At 45.7% G+C, this 24,159-nt stretch overlaps 1 protein-coding gene and 2 pseudogenes across 3 annotated transcripts in view; 1 reads left to right on the forward strand and 2 right to left on the reverse strand.

Annotated features, from left to right (window-relative positions):
• Positions 1 to 24,159, reverse strand: part of ZNF341 (zinc finger protein 341) — a 42,246-nt gene that overhangs the window by 5,933 nt on the left and 12,154 nt on the right. For all 3 annotated transcript variants that reach the window (XM_036417543.2, XM_036417547.2, XM_036417546.2), the window contains 8 exons: positions 22,473 to 22,721; positions 19,254 to 19,449; positions 17,910 to 18,000; positions 15,491 to 15,684; positions 13,190 to 13,380; positions 7,888 to 8,096; positions 4,779 to 4,875; positions 2,744 to 2,876 (listed from right to left, as the gene is read on the reverse strand). In XM_036417543.2, coding sequence (XP_036273436.1) covers positions 2,744 to 2,876; positions 4,779 to 4,875; positions 7,888 to 8,096; positions 13,190 to 13,380; positions 15,491 to 15,684; positions 17,910 to 18,000; positions 19,254 to 19,449; positions 22,473 to 22,721 — 1,360 coding nt within the window. The remainder of the gene's footprint in view (positions 1 to 2,743; positions 2,877 to 4,778; positions 4,876 to 7,887; positions 8,097 to 13,189; positions 13,381 to 15,490; positions 15,685 to 17,909; positions 18,001 to 19,253; positions 19,450 to 22,472; positions 22,722 to 24,159) is intronic.
• Positions 10,289 to 11,159, forward strand: LOC118707809 (annotated as a pseudogene).
• Positions 14,332 to 15,483, reverse strand: LOC118707385 (annotated as a pseudogene).

A 24,159-nucleotide genomic window follows, 5' to 3' on the forward strand; every position in this document is an offset into this window, starting at 1 on the left:
GTCGACACTCTATCCACTGAGCCAAACTGGTTTCAGCTGAATAATAATACTTTCTTTTAATCCTTACCCAAAAATATGTTTTTATTTATTTTAGAAAAAGAGGAAGGGTGAGGGAGGGAGAGGGAGAAACATCTATCGGTTGCCTCACATATGCACCCCAACCGGGGATGGAACCCACAACCTGGGTTTGTGCCCTGACAGGGAATTGAACCTGTGGCTTTTCTTTTCTTTTTTTAATATACTTTTATTAATTTCAGAGAGAAAGGGAGAGGAAGAGAGAGATAGAAACACCAATGATGAGAGGGAACCATTGATTGGCTGCCTCCTGCACACCCCCTGCTGGGGACTGAACCTGAAACCTGGGCAAGTGCCCCCAACTGAAATCGAAGTCAGGACCCTTGAGTCTGCAGGCTGATGCTCTCCACATGTGTCAAACACAAGGCCCGCGGGCCAAATCCGCCCGCCAGGCCTTGCAATGTGGCCCGCACCGCGCTGTCATCACTGCACTCCGCTGCGTTTCCATCACAATGACAGTTTATGACTGTTCAGTAAACCATTCGGCCCGCGATTTAGGCTGGATTTTAGATTTTGGCCCCTTCTCTGATTGAGTTCAACACCCCTACGTATACACTGAGCTAAACTGGCTAGGGCGAACCTGTGACTTTTCAATGTATGCGATGACATTCCAACCAATTGAGCCACACCAGCCAGGGATGAGTAATAAAAATTTAAAATCATTTGGGCCCTGACCCATTTGGATCAGTGGATAGAGTGTTGGCCTGCAGACTGAAATGTTCCAGGTTCAATTCCTGTCAAGGGCATGTACCTTGGTTGCAGGCACATCCCCAGTAGGGAGTGTGCAGGAGGCAGCTGATCAATGTTTCTCTCTCATTGATGTTTCTCTCTCTCCCTCTCCCTTTCCCTTTCTCTCTCTAAAAAAAAAAAATCAATAAAATATTTAAAAATATTTTTTTAAAAAGAGACTAATTTGGTAATACCTATCAAAACTATTAATGCATATATTTATCTTGTTTCTTTTTTTACTGTAAAATATACCTAACATAAAATTTATCATGTTAACTACCTTTTAAGTGTACAGTTCAGTGGCATTCACACTGTTGTACAATAATCTTCATCTCCTGAACGTTTTCAGCATTCCAAACTGAAACTTAGTGCTGCAAATACATTTTAACCTCGCACTTTCTCTTTAGGAATATACACTACAGATATACTACCAAAAGCTTGCTAAGGGTCCACATAGCACTGTGTATACAAACAAACAGCTAAAAAATAATTTAAGTGTCTATCCATAGGAAACTGGTTAAATAAAAGATGGTAAATATAGAGAAATACTATGAAGCTGAGAAAAAGGTAGAATTCAAGGTATAATAAGTGAAGAAAAAAAGGTACATAATAGAATTTTAGTATGTGCTCAATTGTAGAGACGTAAGCAAGTACTTTATATAGATGTAAAATAAAACTAGAATGATGCAGGCATGCCACTAATAGCTGTTGTCTTTGAGGAGTTGTTGCTTTTGGTAAGAGTATTTTTCAAACTGCAAACTAGGAGTCACAAGCTGTTGGTGGTTATTTTTTATTTTTATTTTTTAAAAACATATTTTATTGATTTCTTTACAGAGAGGAAGAGAGAGGGATAGAGAGTTAGAGACATCGATGAGAGAGAATCATCGATCATCTGCCTCTTGCACACCCCCTACTGTGGATGTGCCTGCAACTAAGGTACATGTCCTTGACGGGAATCGAACCTGGGACCTTTCAGTCCACAGGCCGACGCTTTCGGCTGTTAGTGTTATTTTAACAACAAAAATTAAACAGAATAGAAGAGAAAATAATGCTTCGTGAAACTTTTGTTTCAATATATTCTATGTATATAGATGTGTTTCCTGAGTTGCAATAAAAAAAAAATGTATATTTTACCCTAGGTCATAGCAAAAAAGAAGAATTGAGAAACATTTGGCTTGTCCATCTGAGGTGAGGGAGGTTCATTTTCATTATATATGTTGTGGTATTGTTGAGGACTTTCTTCTAAGGTTTTCTCAATCTTTTGATCCTCTTCAATAAAAAACCCCCAGAATTTTCCAACTAATAAAAATTGTAATGATTTGCCGAGACAGGTTTGGCTCAATGGATAGGGCGTCGGCTTGGGGACTGAAGGGCCCCGGGTTCGATTCCGGTCAAGGGCATGTACCTTGGTTGCGGGCATATCCCCAGTAGGGGGTGTGCAAGAGGCAGCTGATTGATGACTCTCTTTCATCAATGTTTCTAACTCTCTATCTCTCTCCCTTCCTCTCTGTACAAAATCAATAAAATATATTTTTAAAAAAATTGTAATGATTTAAAAAAAAAAAAAAAAAGCCAATGGGTCTCCACTGGGGAACAAGGAGAGGGGGTTTTGTCCAGGTTCGAGTGCTAATTTAATGGTGAGAAAAGCGTCCCGCCCCCCACCCCCCACCCCAGGGCTCTCCATAGTCTGAGGGACTGACTCTCCAGGGGCAGAGAGGAAAGAACACGCACCAGCTTCCCCCTGAGTGGCAATCTCGGCTCTAGTGTTGGTGGGCAGGTGGGGGGAGGGCGGAGGGGGGCAAGAAGGAGACAGGAGGGAAAGGGGGCAGAAGGCAGATACAGGAGCTAAAGAGAGATGAGGAGGAAAGCCGGATAGGGACGAGAAGGAGAACAAAGAGGGGCTGGGGGGTGGGGAGATGGAGGGGAGCTGGGTACCCACCTGAGTGGATGTGAGCATGCAGTTTGAGGTAGTGCTCCCGCCGGAAGAACTTCTTACACACCTGGCACTTGAACCTGCCTCCGCTGCCATGTGTGGGCAGGTGACGCCGAAGGTAGCGTTCGCAAGGAAACACCTGACAGAAGAAAGAAATCAGTTTCAAGTCTGACTCCCTAGCCCTTGCCACCGCCTCAGCTCCCCCACATTTCCAGCTTTTCCTTAGGGAAATAACTCCTTTTCTGCTCACCCCGGGCAGAGCCCACACTGCCAGGCACAGCCCTTAGAACATCATGGTTCCTACCACTCCCCCAAAGTCCAGTCAAAACATGTTTGCTCAGAGCATACAGGTCTTTTTTTCTACCTAGAGGGCCTTTCTCTCTTACTCTGACAAACTCCTACTCATCCTTCAAGGCCCAACTCAGATGTCATTGCTTCTTGAAGGCCTGACTCCGCATTGTCACACCAGGCAAAGCAAATTCCGCCCTTGAATATACATCTACATTTTTAAATATATTTTATTGATATTTTACAGAGAGGAAGGGAGAGGGATAGAAAGTCAGAAACATCGATGAGAGAGAAACACCGATCTGCTGAATCGAACCCGGGACCTTTCAGTCCGCAGGCCAATGCTCTATCCACTGAGCGAAACCGGTTTCAGCTATATCTACATTTTTAAAGTCAGCATTTAACCCACTGAATTACAGCCCTTTGCTTATATGGGATCTCTAAGAGGACAGAAAGGAGCTTTCATTCCCCAGCATAGGGCCTGAGTCAACTGACTCACAAGTAAAAGAATAAATGAATAAAATGAACAAACAACTAAAGAAATTAATGAAAAGATAATAAAAAGCCAGAAAACATAGAAACCAAAATCTCCTTCCTCCCAGATATAGGTTAGGCATTTGTTCATTTCCCCCCCATTCATTTGATATATTGAGGCACAGACCCAACTACCCAGTACTTATTAGCCCTACCATTTCCTTGTTGGGCGACCTTTCTGTGCCTACCTCCTAGGGTTAAATGACTCAACTCAGATAAAATGTTCGGAACAGTATCTGGCCCATGGTTCTTGCTTGATTCATATCTATTACTTGAACCACAAATTCTGAAGTTCAAAATTAGATTATATAATTAGAAACATCTACAATGAGGCTGAAATGAAACCAGGCTGTGCTGGAAAATCTGCCATGTCAGGTTGTAAGGAAATGAGTAGAACAAAGAAACAAGTTAAATGCACCAGGGGGATGCAATCAGCAAAATCGGGACTTCAGGAAACTCCACAGGACCGGGTGCCTCGTTTCTTCAACAAATAAATGGAAAGGGAAACAAAAGGAGCAATGGTGTGGGAAAGCTCTGTATTAAAAGAAACTTTGGTCCTATCAACGAACTGCAATATGCAGACCTGATACAAACAAACAAACTTCACAAAAATTATATTTTTTATACAATTGGAACACAGCCTGGATATTTGATGATATTAAGGGATAGGCTTCAATGAGACTTTCCAGATTTGCTAAAAAGAAATAACAAGGTGTGGCTTAGTAGTTGAGTGTAGACCTATGAACCAGGAGGTCACTGTTCGATTCCTGGCCAGGGCACAAGCCTAGGTTGCAGGTTACATTACCAGTAGGGAGCATACAAAAGGCAGGTGATCAGTGATTCTCTCTCATTATTGATGTTTCTATCTCTATTTCCCTCGCCCTTCCTCTCTGAAATCAATACAAATATACTTTTTAAAAATTAAAAATAAATAACAAGGATAATAACACATCAGGAAACTGGTGGCCCCTGTTCAGACACTGGGCCTGGGCCGAGGGCAGGCCTCACCCCTTGTCAGCCCAGCAGCAGCACCAGACGGCCATGGGTGGTGTCTGATGGGAAAGAGGCCAGGCAGAGCTCTTACTCTTCAAAATGAAGTGTCATCTGAGGAGACAACTCCAAGCTTTGCCTTCATGGGGTTAGGGGGGAGAAGGGGACAAGGAAACAGTGGAGTTTTCACTCCACCACCTGCTGCCCCTGCTATCGCAGGGATACCCACCTTTTGGCAGTGCGGGCAGGGGAAGTTGTGGGTGGCGGTCTGTAGGTGGTGCTCCAGGGCCTCAGGGGTAGAGTATTTGTTGACACATTTGACACATCTAAATAGGAAGGAGCAGAAGTGAGAGTAAGGTGGGGGGGAGAGGGGGGCTGGACTCACCCAGCAGGTCCAAGAATCAGCTTCTCCACTCCCCCAGGGCCAACATTAGGAGACAACAGTCATTCCAAACCACTTGCTAATTTTCATATCTCTACATTTGTTAATCTTCCTCCTAGGAATGCACTCCACCCGACCCACTGCAAACCTGGCAAACTCCTACTCATCCTTCAAAACCCAGCTCAGATACCATTGCTCTGGTACACCTTCTCTCGGGAGCAAGCGGGGCCGGTGCTGTCAGCATGTGGGAGTGGTTGTGGTGGAGGTAGGGCTGTTGGCAGACAGGGAACCGTGGCCGAGGCGGGAGGGGCTGGGCGGGGGCACGGAGGATGTGCCCACAGTTCCTTTCCAGGTGCACAAATTCATGTACTGGGCCCCTAGTATATATATATATATATAATAGCACTTTATCACAATATATGGTAAAAATATTTATACATTTGTCTCCCTAAGCAGCCCATGCATTCTAAACTCAAAGTCTATGTTTACTTGTCTCTGAACCTCAGAAGTTCACCCAGGAATTACAGCAGGGCCCCCTAACAGAGATCATTAGCCAAATCCCTGCAGGTACAATATTGGTTTTGTTTTAATCCTCACCCGAAGATATATTTCCCACTGATTTCTAGAGAGAGTGGAAAAGGGAGAGAGAGAGAGACTCTGAAAGAAAGAGAGAGAGAACCATTGACGTGAGGGAGACATATCAGTTGGTTGCCTCCTCGACACACCCCTACCAGGGCTGGGGAACCTGCAATCAAGGTGCATGCCCTTGACTGGGAATTGAACCCATGATTTTTCAGTCCTTGGGCCAAAACTCTAACCATTGAGCAAAACTGGCCAGGACCTTGCAGGTACAATTTTGAACAAAGAAGCAAAAGCCATTTAACATGAAAACCTTCACCAATGACTAGAAGGAGTCATTCTCAAACAAGTCCTTGTTTTCACTGAGATCTATTCCCACATATTTGCTGAGCATTGTGAGACAGCAACACAGGACAAATGCACAGCAAGATAACTGCAGGGCAAAAATGGAGTATTTTACAAAGTTAGAAAAGAAATACTGGATATCTGCAAATAACCCCACCAATAAAGGAGAATCTAGAGGAGGAGCCAGAAAACAACTGAAAAGAAACTCAAAGGCTAATCAAGGAATGATAGCTCCAAAGAGAATGATTTGAGGATCTAAGGATTAAAAGCATATGGCAAAACTGAGAGGTTTCCATCATTTCTGCCAAAGGAGCTCTCTTTTATGACTGTAACAGAAAACTAAGGTGATGTAAAGGACAGTCAGAAAAAATAACCCCAAATCAAATCTACACTTGAAGCATTCCTTGTTCATTCTAAGAATCAGCACATAGCTTCAACTTTAACCTAAATTTTATATATTACTAGTGGCCCAGTGCATGAAATTCATGCACAGGGAGGAGGGGGTTCCCTCAGCCCAGCCTGCACCCTCTCCAATCGGGGACCCTTTGGGGGACATCCCTCTCACAATCTGGGACCGCTGGCTTCTAACCGCTCACCTGCCTGCCTGCCTGATCATCCCTATCTGCACTGCCCGGCTGGCCTGATCTCACCCCCAACTGCCCTCCCCTGCCTGCCTGATCTCACCCCCAACTGCCCTCCTCTGCCTGCCTGATCTCACCCCGAATTGGCTCTGCCTGCCTGATCACCTCTAACTGCCCTCCACTGCCGACCTGATCTCGCCTCCAACTGACCTCCCCTGCTGGCCTGATTTCACCCCTAACTGCCTCTGCCTACCTCATGATCCCTAAGTGTCCTTCCCTGCTGGCCCCCATCATCATGGCTTTGTCTGGAAGGAAGTCAGACTCTAGAAGATGGCCGGTTGACCCTGTCTAATTAGCATGTTACCCTTTTATTAGCATAGATTATATAGGATAGGATTGCTTAAATGGGGGGCGGGGGGGGGGGGAAGAGCCTTTTTCAGCAGGAGGAGATGCTCTTGGCAGACAAAAACACATAATCCCTATATCTGGACTGATAGCCAGCCATATGCACTAAACTGCCAAAGCGGTCATTAAAAAATTGAACCGCTTTCTTACACCTTACACCAAATAGCTGTTGCCCTTAAAACCCCTCCTCAGCCTCCACCTTAGGTTCTGCCTTCATAGTTCACCCAGATTAGGTTCTGATTGGTCAGTTTCTATGACAGTCAGTGTCAAAAGCTCTGCCTCCTAGGCAGCCACTGGCTCCTGGCACTTCACCCAGATTTGGTTCTGATTGGTTGGTTTCTATGCAGTCAGCGTCTCCAGGCCTATCTCTGGACCTGATCAAAGAGGCGGGGCTGATCAGCAGCCCCATGGAGATCTAGAGAGAAACAGGCAAGCTGCTGATGAAGCTGGGAGAGAAAGAGAGAGGCAGCGGCTGATCAACAGCTGCCACTGAGGCTGCAGATCAGACCCTGCCTCTCTCTCTGCAGGCCTCTCTCAGGGCCTAATGCGCAGTCCCCTCAGCTGTAGGTGCTGGGTCGCCATGGCAACCGAGCACTGACTTCCCGGTCATTGCGGACTCTGGCCCTTTATATATACAGATTTAAAAAAATAGAATCTTATTTTTATGGTTTTTGCTTTCAAATGTGCTTATTAATTTGTTTTTTCATTCTAAGAATCTGTATACCATTCCAAATGTAACCTAAATTTTGTATATTGTCAGACAAAATAATATTTTGACAATATTTTTAGTATAGAAAAAAATCGAATTCTTTTTCTACTGTAACAAGGAAAGACTGGCTTCCTCTTTTTTTTTTTTTTTTTTTTTTTTTTTTTAAAGGACCGATGCCTTCCAAGTTAAAAAATGCTATAAGGAGAACCAGCATCTTTTCCCCTACCAGTGTTAAGTCCCAAAACCCACTCTGCCAGACTGGCCCTGAACCCAGAGACTCAGTTTCCCCTCTGAGGTGTCTGAGAGTCCTGTGGGCGAGGAAGTGGCAGACACATACTTGTAGACCGTGCTGTCCTTCTTGGGGCTGTGCTGCGGCAGGAGGCTGTGGGAGTACTGGTGCACGCCCAGGTCATACAGGGAGGGGAAGTCCTTGCTGCAGAGGTGGCAGCGGTAGCTCAGCTCCTCCTGGTGGCTCTTGATGTGCTCCAGAAATGTGTCGAGCTTCGGGAACGTCTGAGCGCAGCTTTTGACCACACACTTGTACACCTTGATGGTAGACATGGAGCAGGTTAAAGGGGAGGCCGGAGAGCTGCCTTCACTGCTTCCCCCCTGCCCTGCGGCATCCACCTGGAACACTGCTGGCGAATGACTCTACGCCCCTGCTTTTATTTTGATTGGAGGGTCCTCTCCTCTCAGCCAGTCATAATGACCACACTACCCTTTTCTCAGGCTCTGGAAATACAGTAAAAAGATGACACTGTGGCCTTCCAATCTCATACTGGAGTAGTGGCTCCCCAACTTGAGCACACATGACTAACAGATTGCTGGGCGCACCCCCAGAGTGATTGAGCAGGTCTGGTGGCCTGAACATGTGCTTCCTAACAAGTACCTGGTGATGCTTGTCCAGAGACCTCACTTTGAGAACTGCTTCTAACAAGTCTACCTACGGTCATCTCTAGGGGAATGCACATTGTTTTGACTATTTACCACTGATTAGAATCCAGACTCTAAAACTAAATATTAACCTTTTCAAAACTGATCTGATTTAAATGGCTTTTGTCAGGTAGAAAGGATAATGCCCTGTAGGACATTAACCAGATTTGTATCTATCTTAGCAACCCTTTTTAAAAAAATTAAATTTATTAGGGTGATATTGGTTAATAGGATTATATAGGTTTCAGGTGTAGCAATCTCATTTCAATATTCCTTTTTCCCCTGATAGTACTATATAGGTATAAATATTAATGTCTCATAGCTTCTTTTGAACTGACTTTCTCATTTTTCCAGTTCCCTCATTAATGAGTTCCATAAAATTCTGAATCATATTCATTATGTTATTTACATGAGAGTCATGTTTTTAACATTTTGAAAATTATACTTTGACAAGTGGAACACACTCCTGGTTGCCTAAACAATTCCACAAACTCCTTTTGAACCATGGCCTCCTGGTTTATGGGTTAACCTTCAACCACTGAACCACACCGGCCAGGCACACGAGCTCTTTCTTCCTAACAAAGTGAACCATGATTTGCTCAGAGTGGAACATGCTCAGTTAAAGGCTGGTGTGGCTTAGTTGGTTGGAGCATCATCCTGTACACCAAAAGGTGGTGGGTTTGATTCCCAGTCAGGGCATACATCCAGGTTGTGAATTCGATTCCAGGTCGGGACACATGTGGGAAGCAACCAATCGATGTTTCTCTCTCTTTCCCCCTTCCTCTCTCTCTCTTTTTAAAATATTTTTTTTTATTGTTTTTAGAGAGGAAGAGAGAGGGAGAGATAGAAACACCAATGATGAGAGAATCATTGATTGGCTGCCTCCTGCACATCCCCTAGTGGGGTCTGAGGCTGAAACCCAGGAATGTGCCCTTTAGTCCCCAGGCCAATACTCTATCCACTGAGCCAAACCAGCTAGGGCCCCTTCCTCTCTCTTAAAAAAAAAAATACAAAAAACATTTGATTCCATATCCCTGTTTCCCTTGCATCTAGTGTCAGCCATATGACTCCTTTCTTTCTTTCTTTCTTTTTAAAATATATTTTATTGATTTTTTACAGAGAGGAAAGGAGAGGGATAGAGAGTTAGAAACACTGATGAGAGAGAATCATCGATCAGCTGCCTCTTGCACACACCCAGGTTGCGGGTTGGATCCCAAGTGGGGAGTGTGCAGAAGGCAGCCAATCAACGATTCTCTCTCATCATTGATGTTTCTATCTCTCTTTCCCTCTCTCTTCCTTTCTCTAAAATCAATAAAGACATTTTTTTTTAAAGACACAGAAAAAAATGGACCCTTTTTGCACATAGACAAGACTGTAACTGGACCTAGAAAGAATGGCCACTATCCCAGGACCACAGGTGAGCCATCAATAGAGAACAGGACCACATGGTAGAGATGGTGGAGATGAGCTGAAAAACAGAGTCCTGTCAACTGACTGTTTCAGGCCTGGAACTGCTGAACCTTGGGTTTTCTTATTAAATGAGATGACAAACTTCCTAACTGTTTAAGCCAGTTTGAATAAAATGTTTCTGTGATTTGTCATCAAGGATACCCTAACTAACTTCCATCAACCCCCATCCTCGCTAGGAATCTATCATAAGAAAAAAGTCAGAGATGTGAACAAATACTTGATTACAATGATCCTACCATGGTTTTGTTTATAATAGCAAAACTCAGATAAATGTTTACCTATAGGGGAATTTAAAAAATGTAGCCATTAAACTATGTGTTTAAAAATAGTGACATGAGCTACATATTTTCCACCATTTCCTTTTCTTCCTCTCTTTTCCTGTAGCCCAAAATGCAGAAAGAAAAGAAGGCTAAGGGGAAGAAGGTGGCTCCGGCCCCTGTGGTCATGAAGAAGCAGGAGGCCAAGAAGGTCAATCCCCTGTTTGAGAAAAGGCCCAAGAATTTTCAAATTGGACAGGACATCAAGCCCAAAAGGGACCTCACCTGCTTTGTCAAATGGTCCAGCTACATTCGGCTGCAGCAGCAAAGGGCTATTCTCTATGAGCATCTGAAAGTGCTATTAGCTAGTTCACTCAGGCCTTGGATCACCAAACAGCCACTCAACCGCTGAAGCTGGCCCACAGGTACAGACCAGAGACAAAGCAAGAGAAGAGGAGGCTGTTGGCTTAGCTGAGAGAAAAGCAGCCAGCAAAGGGGATGTCCCCACCAAGAGGCCACCTATCCTGGCAGGGAGTGACACCGTTACCACCCTGCAGAAAGAGAACAGGAAGGCCCAGCTGGGGGTGACCACACACAGTGTGATCCCATCCAGCTGTGGTCTTCCGCCCACCCTGTGCTGGCAGACGGGGTTCCCACTGCATGGGCAAGGGGAAGCCAGGCTGGCGTCTCAGCCACAGGAACCTGCACCACTGCTGCCTTCACACAAGTTAACCTGGAAGAAAAAGGAGCTCTGGCTAAGCTGGTGGGAGCTTTCTGTTCTAAGGGGAGGCAAGGTCCTGGGTCCAAGTCAGAGGCTACCATTGCCAAGCTGGAAATGGCAAAGGCTAAAAAAACTGGCCACCAAACTGGCTATCTGCACACTGCTGGGTTTTCTGTACATAAAAGTAATAAGAACTGTCCTTCAAAAAAATAATAGTGACATGAGAAAATACTCAAATATAAAATTAGGTTAAAAAAATAGCACAAATCTCAAGAGAATTTATGCTGAGTCAAAAAAAAGCCAATCTCAAAAGGTCACATACTGTCTGACTCTATTTATACAACATTCTCAAACTGATGAACTTATAGAGACATAGAGAACCGGTCAGTGGTTCCGGAGGTTAAGTATGTTGGGGAGGAGAAGGATGTCTAATAAGGAGCAACACCAGGGAGAGCTCTGTGGGATAAAATAGTCTGTTCTGCCAAGCAACGAGGTTCAGTAGTTGACCTATGTACCCTGAGGACACAGTTTGATTCCCGGTCAAGGCACATGCCCAGGTTGCAGACTTGATCCCCAGTAGGTGGCATGCAGGAGGCAACCGATCAATGATTCTCTCTTCCTCTCCCTTCCTTTCTCTGAAATAAAATTTAAAAAAATAAATAAATAAAAATTTTAAAAAACATTAAAAAAAAAAACTAGAAAAGAATTACCAAGTAACCCAGCAATTTCACTTCTAGGCTTATACCCAAGCCCAACTGAAAACATATCTATATATATAAATAGCCAGCGACTGGAATGCCTTAACAACCGGTCACTATGATGCCCATTCGGCCACCAAACCACCCGATTGAGGATTAGCCAGTGGCCAACCCCCTCAGCCCCTCCCACTGGCCAGCCCACCCCTGATTGGCATCTTCTACCCCGATCAAGGGGGGAGGGGGTGGCCAGCCAAATCCCCAGAGACCTTTCCCCTGGGCCAGGCCGCCCCCAATTGGGCTGTGGCCACTCCTCCTGGCTGGCCCAACCCCTGATCATCCCCCCTATCCCAAAAGGAAGCCAGGTAGACCGGCCAACCAACCTCCTGCAGCCCCTTCCCCGAACCAGCCCTACCCCTGATTGGTCCTCCCACGCTGATCAGGGGCAGAGCCAGCTGGCCAGCCACCCATGGCCCCTCCCCCAGGCCGCTGGCCCCCAACTGCTCCCCCATTCGGGGGTGGGGCTGGCCAGCCGACAATCCCTCCCCACAACTGCCCCACCCCCTATCAGGCCCCCACCCTAGTCAGGGGTGGGGGCCCACCAGCCAATCGCCCTTGGACCCTCCCCCCAACCACCCCCTAAATAGGGGGTGGGGCCCGCCAGTCCATCCCACAGCCCCTTCCCCCAGCCAGCTAGCCCTGATCAGCCTGATTGGGATAGGGCTGGCCAGACCCCATCTGTGCACAAATTCATGTACTGGGCCTCTAGTGTTCATATAAAAATGTGTACATGTATGTCCATAACAGCATTATTCACAAAAGCCAAAAAATAGAAATAATCCAAATGTCCATTGCCCAATGAAAGGATAAACAAAATATGCTATATCCATATAATAGAATATTATTCTACCATAAAGAGAAATAAAGTACTGGTACATGCTACAACGTAGATAAACCTTAAAAACAGTATCTCAAAAGGCCACATACTATATGATTCCATTTATATTACATGTATAGGCAAATCCATAGAGAGAAACTAGATGAGTGATTACCAGGGTCTGGGGGCGGGGTGATTGCTAAGAGGTACAGGGTTTCTGTTTGGGGTGATGAAAATATTCTGGAATTAGTACTGATGGCTGAACAACCTATGAATATATTAAAAACCACTGACCTGTACACGTTTAAAAGGGTGAATTTTATGGTATGTAAATTATATCTCAATTAAAAGAAAAAAGACTGTAGTCCTAAATCCCCACAGACATTTGATTTTTGCAGGGTATTAAGAACTTTTCCTGTCTCTGATTCCTTCATTATATGATCCTTGAGAGGTGCGCTTCCTCCCTCAGCACCATAATGGCCCAGTAAGCTGGCCCCACGTGAGCAGAATAGAGGGGAAAGTTTAGCCCCATCCTGGTTAGACAGTAGCTCAGACTAAATGAGGCCCACCCCTGACCCCTTTGTAGTCCATGTTCAAGACCCCAGCCCCAGCCAAGGCTCATGACCAGGATGGAAGTAGCCTCCGACCTCCCCCCCCCCCCCCACCCTGTGCCCACTCGCACCTACCTGCTCATTCTTATGCTGGGTCATGTGGGACTTGAGCTGGAAGTAAGTGCTGAACTTGCTGGGGCAGAACTGGCATAGGTAGGAGCTATCGATGAGGACCACCTGCTTGCCCTCCAGCTTCTCCCCTTCATCCTCACCTGCTGTGGGCAAGGCCTGGGGCTGTGGGGCACTCGACAGTGTCTGGCCCAACCCTATGGAGAAAGTTGGGAAGAGAAGTCACTGAGGAGGGCAGAGGAAGCATCAGGACAGAGACCACTCAGGAAGGATCATGGAATATCTCCTACGTGCTCCACTGTGCACACCCACAACCACCACATGCGTGGTGTTGGACACAGTACTCAAGGCCCTGCACTCAAAGACAGTTGGTATGCACTGATACCACACTTCCTGGTGCTAAAATACTGAAATACTTACATTCCAATTGAGGAATAGGTATTGCCTCAAGTCTCCCACCCCTGACCTCCCCCTCGGACACCCCAGACCTCTCTCCATGGTTGTTAAAAATCCTGAACACAGCTCCTAGCTATACTCATCCCGCCTCCCCAGCTCCTTGTTCTCATTACACTCATTTGTTTGGTTGTCCTTCCCTCACATTCTCAGAGGACGGGGGCCTGGCACAGAGCAGGCCTCCATAAATGTTCGCTAAATGCCCGAACCCTTGGTGCTAGGCACTGTAGGAGTTTAAAAGAAATAGGGAAAAAACGGTTTCTTCTCCAAGAACTCACAAAGACTCCAAGTGCGCACATAGAATGGCTAAATGCACAGCAGGACTAGATCCAGCAGGGAGATGATAGAAAGTGGCCATGTGCTTTTTGCACAGCAAAACTCCCCTGCGTTAGCTGGCACGTGGCAGGTGTTGCTCACCCACGGGGCTGCAAAGGACAGCCCCAGCCTTACATCGTCCCATACAATGGCAAAGAGCCACATGTGGCAACTGAGAACTCAAAATCTGGCTCGTCCCAATCCAGATGTGCTATAAATGGAAATGGATTTTGGAAACTTAGCATAAAAAAAAGAACATAAAATATCTCATTAATCATTTCTTTATATTACATGCTAAAATGACAATATTAATATATTAGGTTAAATAAAATATATGATTAACATTAACTTCACCTTCTTTTTATATTTTTTAAAAGACAGATTATTAATCTTTTATTATTATACCACGTAACAGTGGAATAAATTATTTAGAGTTAGCACATGTACGGGTATGGGAATTAGGATGGTCAGTGGTGTTTTAGATTAAATACACAGAACTTTGTTTTTTAATCACCCCCCCTTTTTTATTTCCTTTAGAATAGTCCTAGAGCATCAATCAATGTTGGGTGGTTTCTTCCAGCAAGTCCTTTGCTTCATTTATACTGGTTGCTAAGTTGGGAGATCCACCTGTATCTGCATGATTCAAAATCATGATTCTCCTGCGAACTGTTCTAATCTTGGCCTTGTCAGCAGATGGGTTTACACCCAAAATAAGACTAGCTTTTTGCCTTCCCATTTTCTGTTCAAATCCTCCTTTATAGTAGGATAAAGGCTAGGAGCTGAAATCTTCTTTGTAGTTTCTATGATTACTTGTTCCAGAAGTTTCCAGATCTGAAATACAGAGCAACTTGCAAGTGCAAAAGCTGCACCACCCAGTGCTAAGCTATCAGGCTTCTTGCCAGGCCCCAGTCCATGTCCGCGTCAGGCTGTTTGGTCGAGGGCGGCAAGTACTTGGCGTGGTAGAGGCCCTCGCTGGAGGGGGCGACACCACCGAAGGCAGCCATGGCGAAGCGCCCAGGAAGACTGGCTTTTTATATTATTTTTATGTAGCTATTAGGAAATTTCAAATGGCATGTGTTGCTCATATTATATTTTTCCTGGACAGTGTTGCTGTAATTAAACCAATATTGAGGAAAAGGTCATTAGCTCAGGGACAGGTGATGGCTTTGATGACAATTTTACAATCTATAAAGACCTTTGGAGATCACCTGACCATAGAGGCCAAATAGATTTCAATTTCAGATAAACTGAGAGTAACTGCCTAGAGCCATCTATTGAAAATAGATTCTGAGGTGGTATCCAAACTCAGCAAAAATGATAGATGATTGATTAGTGATGTTTGTCATGGCTTCAGCATTAGAGTAACATCACAAAAATGATATATTTGTTACCCTCCTTTCATCTTACACCCCACTTTATAACTGAAGTAGACTGAAGCCCTAAGAGGTCAAGGAGGTCGCCCAAAGCCGTACGGAAACGAAACCCATGAAGCTGCAGAGGAGAGGTGTGGGGAGAGTGGCGCTCCCCCCTTCAACCCACCTGTGCTCTCCTCGTCCTCCTGTCGGCTGGGGTTCAGGGCCATGACCTGCACAGTCACAGAGTTGCGTGAGATGGTGCCACCACTGCGCCCTGGAGGCCACACCTTGTGGGTCTGCATGTGTTTCTTGACATTAGACTTCTGGGCAAAGGCGCGGCCACATGCAATGCACTGGAAGGGTTTCTCACCAGTGTGGCTGCAGGAAACAAGACTAGTCAGCACCCTCGTGTAGGAATCGAGATGTGACCTCAACCCCGGAGCTCATGGCCACCAGGAAGCCCAGACATAACATCTAGATGTTGCTGGCAACCATTCTGACACCATAAGGACAAGCCCGCTTGCTGGGCAGGCAGACCAGCCAGAAAGACCCTGTGCTCTTGGTGGCATTACTGAGCTGCTGAACCAACCAGCTCTGGAGCTAACTTTCTTCATGACCATCTTATACTGTGAGATGAAACATTTTCTAACTATTTAAGCCCATTTAAATAGGGATTTCTGTTATTTAAAGGAGAAAATATCCTAGCTATCACAGCACAGCACTTGTATCATTATTTACTATTTTCCTTCAAATAAATTCTACATTTTTTTTTAAAAAAAATACGTTTTTACTGATTTTAGAGAAAGGGGGAGAGAGAGAGAGAGAAACATTGATGTGAGAAATATCAGTCAGTTGCCTCCTGTATGCACCCGACCAAAGTTTGAACCTGAACCTGGGCATCCCCTGACCAGGAACTGAACTGGTGAATTTTTGGTGCGCAGGACAACACTCAAACAACTGAGCCACGCCAGCCAGGGCCGATTCTATGTTTTATTTCTTTTTATTATTATTTTTTATTATTTTTTTTAATTACATACATGTTATTTTCAAAACTTGAATGTTAAGAGCAAAACTCTGGCTATTAAATAATAACAACAATGCCAATGCAAAACAACAAAATGAGAAATCAGAATTATGGACATATTAATATTTTTAGCTACTAAATTAGTCTCTTTTGTTGCTGGTGTAGATTTACTCAGAGTCCTTGGACTTGCTGCACAAGACTTTGCAGAAGACTGGAAGCTAACAGATGCTAGCATGAGCAATTCTATGTTTTAAAACAAAATATTTTAAGATGACGCTTCCACTTGTTATTGTATACAGAAAATCATTGTCATAAATATGAAGTAACCAAAAAGCAATAATTTATAAAATGATCTAGAGCTGCATTGCCCAATAAGGTAGACATAAACCACACGGACTATTTAAATTTAAATTCATTAAAATAAAAATTTCTATTTCTCAATCATACTAGCCACATTTCAAGTACTCAATAGCCATTTATGATTAGTGGTACCCCATTAGACAGTGCCGTTTTGGGCATTTCCACCAGAAAGTTCTACTGCACAGCACCGGTACAGACCAGTAGAGACCAGTGATTCTCTAATGCGATTGATTTTGCCCTTCACAGAACATTTGGCAATATTTGGAGAGACTTTTGTTTGTCACACCTGAGAAATGAGGAATGCTATTGTCATTTAATAGTTATAGGTTAGGCCCTAGCTGGTTTGGCTCAGTGCATAGAGTGTCAGCCTGTAAACTAAAGGGTCCTGGGTTCAATTCCAGTCAAGGGCACATGCCCAGGTTGCAGGCTCAATCCCCAGTAGGGGGCATGCAGGAGGCAGCCAATCCATGATTCTCTTTCATCATTGATGTTTCTCTCTCTCTCTTCCTCTCACTTCCTCTCTGAAATTTAAAAAATACATATGTATACATTTTTTTTTAAATAAACAAACATGAGCTAACACATGACAGGTATTAGGAGAGACTAGAATCAAATTGAGGCTTTCTCCTTTGACTCTCCAAGAACTGAAAGAAATTGAAGAGAATAATATTTTCACTATGTCTTTCAGAACTTTTCGAAACCATGTCCAAGAACCACCTAAAATCATCTCCTGTACCAATTACCCCACTCTGAGAAACACTGAACAAGTCCACCCTTCTACTTCACAGAAGAAAGACCTGTGCACCAGAGGGGTTCCTATATGTTCTTGGAACAAGAGATGTTGTGGTTAGTCCTGAGTGAGCAGTAGTCATATTCGCAGAGCATGGCAGCCCCTGAGGCCAGCCCTTTCTGCAGAGGTAAGGACTGGGGCACCACCCCTCATGCCTGCAAAGCCCCTTTCAGTTCAGATCCACTTCTCCCCTACCTCACCCCACTTGGACCCTCCCCATCATAGTGGGCAGGCCCCACAGCGTTCACAGACCCTCCGTTATTCCTGGAAGAGAAGAGGGAAAATCATCCTGACCTGGACTGAAGTTCTGAGAACCATGACAGGACAGATGGGGCCTCAGACACCACCCAGGTTAGGAGGCTGGGAAGGGACCCTTGCTTCCACAGCAGATGGCTCCCCAGGAGCCACCTGGCCCACCAGCCTGGGTACCTTCGGATGTGCTGCTGCAGGTCGAAGTTTTTGGTGAAGGACTTGTCACAGTATGAGCACTTGAGTTTCTGAGCCTTTGGCTTCCCTGCAGCTGAAAGACAAAGTGGGAGGAGCGAGATGGTGAGGCTGGGGGTAAAACCATGGGTGCTGTGAGCAGCCGCCAGCCACTCTGCTCCCGGGGCCTATGGCCAGAAATCCCAGAGCCTGGGATCTCCTCATGCACCCGCAGGGAAAGAGGCACAGGTGAGCCTCCGGAGTTCTGGGGGGAGGAAGCCTAGGACATGCTCGGCCCGGGAGCAGGACAAACCCCCTCAGAGGCTCCCCTCTGCCTTAGGATAAAATCCGACCTCTCTGCTGTGACCCACAGGCCTCTGCCTTCTCTGCTTCCTGCCAACCTCATTGTTCTCCCCATCTAGCTACAGCAGACTCCTTGCCAACCTTGAAAGACCTCAAATAAGATCCCACCTCAGGACCTTTGAACCTCCTGGGCCCCCTTACCTGGTACCCTTGTCCTCAAGGCTGTTTCCTTCTCATTCCCAGATGGGTAGGTCGCATTATTCTCAATCATAGTACCCATTAATCTCCTTCCTAGAGTAACCCATAAATATTTATTTATTCCCTGACTGTCTTTTCCATTAAACTGCGACAACTGTGGGTAGGGAAATCCTGGAACAAGATGCTAGATCCCGTGTCTGACATCGAACTCAACATATATTTGTGGAAGAAAGGCTGACAGGAAGATCCTGAAAATTTCTCAATTTATCTGTCCTTCTTACCCGCCAGCATTTTCTGACTCTGCTTCCAACCCGTACCAGTGGCAGACATTATTTCTTGTCTGCCTAATCTCCATTCTCCCGTTCTTTCCTCACAGGTGCTCTACCTATGGGGAACACTTCCCAGCTTCCTTTGCTCCTAGATATGCTCATGTGACTAAGTTCTGACCAATGAGATGCAAGCAAAAGCATCATGCAGAACTGCTAGAAGCTGGCAGATGGCCCTTTTTTTCCTTCTTACTTCTTAGAATATGAAATTAATGAGCTCTAGTAACCATCTTACATAACAAGGCAGCCTGATAACAGAAGCCACGCACCAGGGATGGCAGAGCAGAAAGATAGAGGAAATGTGGGTTTCTGGTGACCATATAGGCACACAATCTCCTGATTGCTACCTCTGGCCTTGTTTTGCACAGGAGAAAAAATTCTATCATTTTGAAGTCACTCTTATTTTGGATTTTTCATTACATGCAAACAAACTTAATTCTAATCATCATAAAAGGGAAGACTAGAACTAAGCAGCCTGTGGACAGGCCAATGCTGAGGAAGGATGCTCAGCCTGTGGGCCCACCTTCTGGGAGTCCACTGGCACCCTTGGCCCGTCGAGTCTTCAGCGCTGGAGGGGAGTCAAAGGTGGCCACCGTGCCCCCAGTGGCGTTGGTCATGGGGGCAGCGGGGTTGGGTCCTTTTGGTTTGAATCCCTGTTTGCCGGGGCTGTACACTGGGGGTGCGGGGTATACTGGAGCCTCCACACACTGGTTTGGCACCTAGAAGGACAGCAGAATCAGGGAGAGAGCTCTGGGATGGGAGGGGGAAAACCATCCCAGCCAGGAGGACCCTCACAGTGGCCCTGGCTGATCTCAGCCACTCCCCACCTACAGCACCATCCTAATTCCCCCACCTAGCTCAGCCACCCCAGTCACTCCCCGAACCCTTTTGAACTTCATGAAGTCAGAAGGTTAGAAGCAGCTTTGGAGCCAGGGTGCTTGGGTTCAAATTCTGACTCTAACATTGATTTAAAAAACAAAACAAAAAAACTCTAAGAGATCTTGGGCAAGTCTTTAAATTTCTCTGTCTCAGTTCTCACATCTGTAAAAGAGGCTAATCATAGTACCCCTCTCATCAGGTTGTTGTGTGGATTAAATGAACTAATAAGAGTTTAGAATAGTGCCTAAAATATAGTTAAGTACTCAATAAACATTACCTATTGTTATCGCCACTATTATTATTATTGTAGCTTGTTGAAAAGAAGAAACAGGAAGTCAGAAAGGTGTGTACCCCCCAGCTACTCCACTTCTTTTTATTTTTTGTTAATCCTCACCCTAGGATATTTTCCCATTGATTTTTAGAGTGGAAGGGAGTGGGAGAGACAGAGAGAGAGAAACACTGATGTGAGAGAGAGAGATCAATTGGTTGCTTCCCTGCAACTGAGATATGTGTCCTTGACTAGAATCTAATCCATGACCCTTCAGTCGGCTGGCCGACGCTCTACCCACTGAACCAAACCAGCTAGGGCTGCTACTCCACTTTTTAAGTAACCCTGTCAGACACCACACCAGCAGGCATCCCTCAACCAAGAATTGACATTGAAACCACAAGAAATTAGCTAATGAATTCTGAGCCATTCAAACTTAGTTTAACATTATGACTCTCATGCATTGTGGGAAGCTTGGAACCACAGTCCTAGACTACCTTGCCAGCACAGTTCTGAACACAGATTGAGTTCTGCTCACAAGAAGCATGACATGTGGAAGGCAGAAGGGAGACAGAAACCACTCTCCAGCAGCTGTGTTGAGTCAGGTGGATTTAGTCATGAGCTGTGCAGTAGCTGACTGAACTCTACATCTCCTTCCTGACAACCAGCCCCAAGGACAGCAGGGCAACCGAACAACCACAAGGCATCCTACAGTTTCCTCAGCTCTGGGGGCAGCAGCTGTGCCCTGGCTCTCCAGGACAAGCAACAACAGAGAATCTGAAAACCAGTTTTGCTCGCCACCCCTGACTTTTGCTTCTCTAGCCCTTCCACCCACTTTGTAAGCACCTAAGTTCTTGCATTTAATCCTTCTGCCAGAAATACCTAGAGTGGTTTCTATTTTCCTGGCCAATACTACACTCAATAAATACCTGTCATGTGAGTGAATTCACCCATCATTCAAGTTACTCCTGAGCAATTATGTGACTGCCACTGGATTATCTCTCATGATCCTCAACAGCTCCATGATCTGAGGATCATGGAGTTGCCAAGGGAGTTCCTATTTTAGAGAAGAAACTGAACTCAGAGAGTCCAATTTCAAATACCTACTATAGGCCAGGCACTCTGTTAAGTGCTAAGGATGCAAAAATCAAAGACTCAGGCACCAACCTCAAAGACTATGCAATTCTACATGGAAAATAAAAAGTGGCACCTCCCCCTGTACTGGCCCCTCTGCCTACCAGGCCACCACCATCCTCTCAGCATCTCACTGACTTAACTTTCCCTTTTTAATACAACAAAGTCCCAGAGCCTGCAAACCTTCTTGCAGGCTCTCATAACATCACATGGCTGGAGGGAGAATATCCCACTTGTCCGGTTCTCCTTACATATAGATGCCATCTGACATGGAATGTCTGTCTGTACGAATGACTCCAAGATGACTGGGATAATGTGACCTCAAATGCAGGAGGGCTCTTTGTCATAACCATACCCCTAGCACTGGTGTCTAAGAAGATTCTGAACTCTTATCACCTTGACAGTAGACTGCTTATAGCCCAGAAGAGCTCTTCAGCAGGGAGTTAGAATGGTTTACATGGTGTATTGATTGCATAATGGCCTCAATTCTTTACCTCTCCGTGCCCGTGCTCTTTACAATGTGACTTTGCAGCTTTTCCTATTAAGAGATGGCATCTATTTCCTTATTTATTTATTTTTAAATATGTGTTTATTGATTTTTAGAGAGGAAGGGAGAGGAATAGAGAGAGAGAAACATGGATGAGAGAGAAACATCCCTTATTTGGCATGTGCCTGACCGGGAATTGAACCAGCAACCTCTTGGTTTATGGATCAACGTTCAGCCCCTGAGCCACCCTGGCAGGGCTTCCATATTTCTTAAATCTAAGCTGGCCTTAGACCTGCTTTGAACAATAGAAGTGACACTGTGTTACAAGCCTAAGCCTCAAGAAGCCTTGAGCATTTCTGCCTGCATTACTGCATCTCCATCATTGTTTGACTAACCCGCTGGCTAATGAAAGATGGTGGAGCAGAGCTGTGTTACCCCACTCATCCCACCCCAGGCCGTGGTAGAGCAGCCGACAGCCAGCCAACCTCGGACACAGGGGGAGCCCGGCCAAGATCAGCAGAGTTGCCACACTGACCACAATAGAAGTGAGAACAAGAATGGTTTTTCCTATTTGCCACTAAAACTTTGCGGGTATTTCTTACAGAACCATAGCTAACTAATATATCTTGCTAGTTTTTTTTTTAAAAGATACACAAAGATACTTTTTGGAATCATCTCCCCAACAAACAGGTAATCTCTGACTGTTCTGAGCATTCCCTGAGGGCTGCTTGCATGCTACACCCTCTATTTCACACTGCCTTTTCATGGTCTGCATTTTACATTTACAGCAGTATGACCTGATTAAAGTCCCTCTCTCCCCTGAGGTGGTACACAACATGATCTGGTTTTGCAACCCCCCATCATGGTATCTCCTGCAGAGTCTGGCACACGTTTGGTGCTTATGAAAGGTCTGGGTTACCCATAATGACCATGACCAGTTTCCCCCTTCCACCCCAAACCCCACCTCTGCTCACCTCCAGGGGTGGGTAGGCCTGCATTCCCAATGCCTGGATCTCCACTGTCCCACTTCCAGCCAGGGGCGCCGCGGCGCTGTACACCTCCACCACGCCATTCCCACCAGGGTTGGAACGCCCGGCGGGACCCAGGCTCTGAGGTGGGGGTGGAGGTTGAGGGGGTGGGGGTGGGGGCAGCGGTGGAGGGGGTTGAGGGGGTGGTGGAGGCTGAGTGAGGTAGCTGGGCGCAGAATGCATGTTCAGGCTACTCTGAAATCAGAAGAGAAAATTAAAGCGTCATAGTCTCTTGACACCAGCTCTCGTTTATCAGTGAGGAAGGACATTTGCCTTAGCTGTGTGGGAAGAACGGCCACTCCCAGGGCAGCGCAGAGGACAATGCTGAGAGGGGGCTTGGAAAGGAAGTTATGTGAGAATTCAGAGGAGCCATCAGCTAGGCGCTGCTATTCCTTTCCTTTGTGAAGGTCAGCAAAAATGGCCCAGTGTGTGCAGGAATGAGTTCACACGGCCGGCCGAGTGTTGCTGTCTTCAGAAAGGCTTGCTTATAGGACTGGCTCTTCACTGGCATCTGAGAACCTGCCTTGTAGAAGGTTCCCTATGTTGATAAGGCTCTTTTGCCCAACTGGGGCAACCATACTGTGTCAACTCACCTAGACTGTCTGCACAGATAATGTGATTTATGGTGAACACTTCCTTACCATCTGGGCGTCTAGAGTTTTTATCATCATGGCTGGATATCTGTGACCAATCCCCAATAAAAGCCTGAAACTCAGAGTCTTAGGTGTGCTTCCCTGGGCAGAAACACTGCACACGTGCTGCTGCTCTCCGTTGCTGGAGGAATAAGTGTGCTTTGTGTAGCTCTCCCTGATCCCCCAAGGAGGAGAACTTTGGAAACCTACCCCTGGATTCCTCTGGACTACAGCCGATGTGCCTTTTTCCCTTCTGACCCTGCTATGCATCCTTTGCTGTAATAAACCACGGCCATGAGTACAACCATCCTAATCCTGGGAGTCTTTCTAGGGCACATGTGTCAAACACAAGGCCCGCGGGCCAAATCCGCTCCGCCAGGCCTTGCAATGTGGCCCGCACCGCGCTGTCATCACTGCACTCCGCTGCGTTTCCATCACAATGACAGTTTATGACTGTTCAGTAAACCATTCGGCCCGCGATTTAGGCTGGATTTTAGATTTTGGCCCCTTCTCTGATTGAGTTCGACACCCCTATTCTAGGGAGTCACCACACAGGTGGGTGGCTATGGATCCCTGAAACACAGCCATGGATTCAAAAATTTATTCTACAAAAATAATCAAGCAGGTGGACAAAGATATCTACACATGGATGTTATTCCAGCTGTTTGTTTGTTTGTGGTTGTTTTGTGTTTTTTTTTTGTGTGTGTGTGTGTGTATGTGTTTTAAAAATATATTTTATTGATTTTTTGTAGAGAGGAAGGGAGAGGGGTAGAGAGGTAGAAACATCGATGAGAGAGAAACATCGATCATCTGCCTCCTGCACCCTCCACCCCCCACTGGGGATGTGCCCGCAACCAAGGTACATGCCCTTGACTGGAATCGAACCTGGGACCTTTCAGTCCACTGGTCAATGCTCTATCCACAGAGCCAAACCGGTTTGGGCACTCGAGCCGTTTTTATGACAGCAAAAAGTGGCAACAACCTACATGCCCATCCACAGA

The sequence above is a fragment of the Pipistrellus kuhlii genome, unplaced genomic scaffold, assembly GCF_014108245.1.
Source record: "Pipistrellus kuhlii isolate mPipKuh1 unplaced genomic scaffold, mPipKuh1.p scaffold_m20_p_6, whole genome shotgun sequence".
Taxonomy (NCBI): domain Eukaryota; kingdom Metazoa; phylum Chordata; class Mammalia; order Chiroptera; family Vespertilionidae; genus Pipistrellus; species Pipistrellus kuhlii.